General features: G+C 51.5%; 1 protein-coding gene across 1 annotated transcript in view; it reads right to left on the bottom strand.

Moving 5' to 3' along the window:
- MOGAT1 (monoacylglycerol O-acyltransferase 1) overlaps positions 1-978 on the bottom strand; it is a gene marked incomplete at its 5' end in the record, with an annotated part of 19143 nt that extends 18165 nt beyond the window's left edge. Inside the window, one exon of the mRNA XM_006016540.2 lies at positions 796-978. Coding sequence (XP_006016602.1) covers positions 796-978 — 183 coding nt within the window. The remainder of the gene's footprint in view (positions 1-795) is intronic.
- Between the last annotated feature and the right edge of the window lie 1587 nt (positions 979-2565).

Raw genomic sequence — 2565 nt, 5'->3', positions numbered from 1 at the left:
CCAGGTCACCATGGCTGCCCCCATAACCCCAGGCACCATCACTTTAAAACCAGAAAAAACAAACAAACAAATGGGAATAAAAGCCTCTACTTATCTTAGAAGCAGGGGTGGGTGGGGCTCCAGGGCCTCCTGGCAGACCCCCCGGGCAGTACAGGGCAGCAGTGGGGGCAGCAGGGCCCGGGCTGGGCCCGCTGGGGCTGTCCCTCTGCCAGGCACTGTGCAGACAGGGCAGCTCCAACTGCCGGTAAGTGCCAGGTGTATTTTTTAAACTATGGGGTGGGGACGGACAGGGAAGGGTAGCGATCGGGGTGTCAGGGGGGTTGGTGGGGGGTGGGGAAGCAGGCGGGGCTGGCGGGAGTCCCCCCCATAGTCCCCTCCCCATTCCTCCAGCCCCCAACCCCTTACTCACCAGCACTGGAGCCCTGGTGCTGAATGTGCAGCCTGGCCGGCCGCGCGTTTCAACACCAGGGTGAGGGGCCAGCCACGGAGAGGTTCTGGCAGCCAGAGCATCTCTGTGAAGGATCCAGCCTCTGCTTGCCTCAGGGCACAGTCCGGGAAGCTTTTTTAGTTTCAGTTTTTTTAGACCATCTAGGGGTCTCATTTTCTCCCTGCACTACAAAGTTGCAGCACGGGGAACATTTTTTCATTCCCGCACATGCCTCTTGCCTGGCCCTCAAAGGGGTTTGAGGCCGGGCAAGAGGCATGTGCGAACTCGTCTGGACATGCCCAAAATGTTTATCATAAAAGCCTTCTCAGTTTGAGTCTTCACAATTCAGCATGAAAGATTTGACTCACGTGAATTGGAAAGTAATCCCTGAAGAACCTCCAAACAGTCCACCTTCTCACCCACTGTGATCTTCTCCCTCCAGCCTGTGGCGTCTCCCAGTCAGAATACAGCCATAGTACATAGAGAGCACCCAGGAACCAATAGTTTCCGATAAACAGGATCACAAAGACTCCACAGCAACACTGTGCTACAAGGCACAAAGAGAAAGACAATAGGGAGCATTTTAGTCATAATATTTGAAAGCAACTAATATGACTATCTTGGCTTCCATTGCAGAAAATACTCCTGGTTCTTCTCAATACAGATGTGCTGATGTTACATAGCACTTTTCTTCATGTCCCAATAACTGAAAGAGGATTTCTTTTGTGGTTCATTAGTATGCAAACTAGTTGTTCTTCTTATATTTACATTTTAAAAAAATTCTAATATAATAAAGGGCTTAGTCTGTCTGTATGTCTGTAATACCTCTGGCCAACTGCGCATGCACTGCTGAGAGGGCGGGTAGCAATTGGCTGCATGGGCCCAAGTTTGAGCCACTGCTGGGGAAGTTTGTGGCGGCGGTAAATATGCCCCAGCCACCCGAGCAGTGGGGTTTCCCCACACCTCCCTGCCTGAGGTTGAAAGGGGGGGGGGTTGACGGTGGCAGCACCCCCAACACCCATCCTTGACGCCCCCCAGAAAAGCTGGCAGAGAGGAGGCAGTGGCGAAAAGGAAATGATGGTGGTGGCTGTTGGTTGGGGCTGGACGGTGGGGACAGAGAGGCTGGCTGCATGGGGTGGTGAAGGGGAGGGGGTGGGGGGTTATGGTGGCAGCTGTCGTCAGGGCTGGGCACCAGGGAAAGAAGGGAGGTGGTGGTGCCCCCCTGCTGCCTTGCTCTGACAACAACCGGCAGAGAGGCTGTGAGGTGGACGCAGGTAGGGGGAGGGAGCCCCTGCGCCAAAGGCGGTGGTGGGAGTCTTTACATGGCCGGCCTCAAAGGGTGAGCGGGGTGACCATATAAACACTCCCTGAAATCCGTCATTGATGGGCAGTTAGCTAGTTATGCAATATAAAAGTCTCACCACAAGGAGGATCTAGAGCCCTCCGATCTGATTGTTTTCATTCTGCATTGTAAAACCAGGAAAGCCACTGGGGTTCACTGGTGGAGGATATCCAAAGGAACTGCAAAAATAAGTTGGCCTATTTTGTATCATGCAAATTTTGCAGTTAGAAGAGGAGCAGCCCCAAAGGCACTTCAGCTGTACTGTGTTTCTCTACTAGCACACAACAGTGAGAATGACTTTGTAAAGATGCTTGATCACTTCAACCTTAAAAAATTAGTGGATGGGAGCAGTCACCACCTTTTCTAAGATCAGGGGACAGGGCTGGGCATTCAATTACATGGTGAGGAGCTTGGAGGGAAAGGGAGGAAACAAGACTGAGCAAGGTCTTAATATTCCAGTCAGTGAGGTGAGGGAGCATGGCTAATATCCAGTAAGACCTCCTGGACAGAGCTCTGGGCTGAGACTGTGGAAGCTGAAGTCTTGTCCCTGCATCTCCCACTGTCCTACTGGGTGACCTGAGAAAGTTACTTTCCTAGTCTCCTTGCCTCAGTTTTTTCTATCCATAAAATGAAAATGATGTTTCTAACTTCCTCTGTAAAGCACTTTGAGGGTGATGAGCACTAGACAAGATTTGAGTGTTATTAAAATTAGGTTCACGTTTAGTTGGCATCTGTACTATTAGTGCTGCTACCCTGTAGGTCCTACAAAGCTGGCAGACTTCCCTGGGCTGACACA

The sequence above is a fragment of the Alligator sinensis genome, unplaced genomic scaffold, assembly GCF_000455745.1.
Source record: "Alligator sinensis unplaced genomic scaffold, ASM45574v1 scaffold187_1, whole genome shotgun sequence".
NCBI classification, from domain to species: Eukaryota; Metazoa; Chordata; order Crocodylia; family Alligatoridae; genus Alligator; species Alligator sinensis.
The sequence above is the reverse complement of the archived record's forward strand: the minus strand, read 5'-3'. Positions and strand labels throughout refer to the sequence as shown.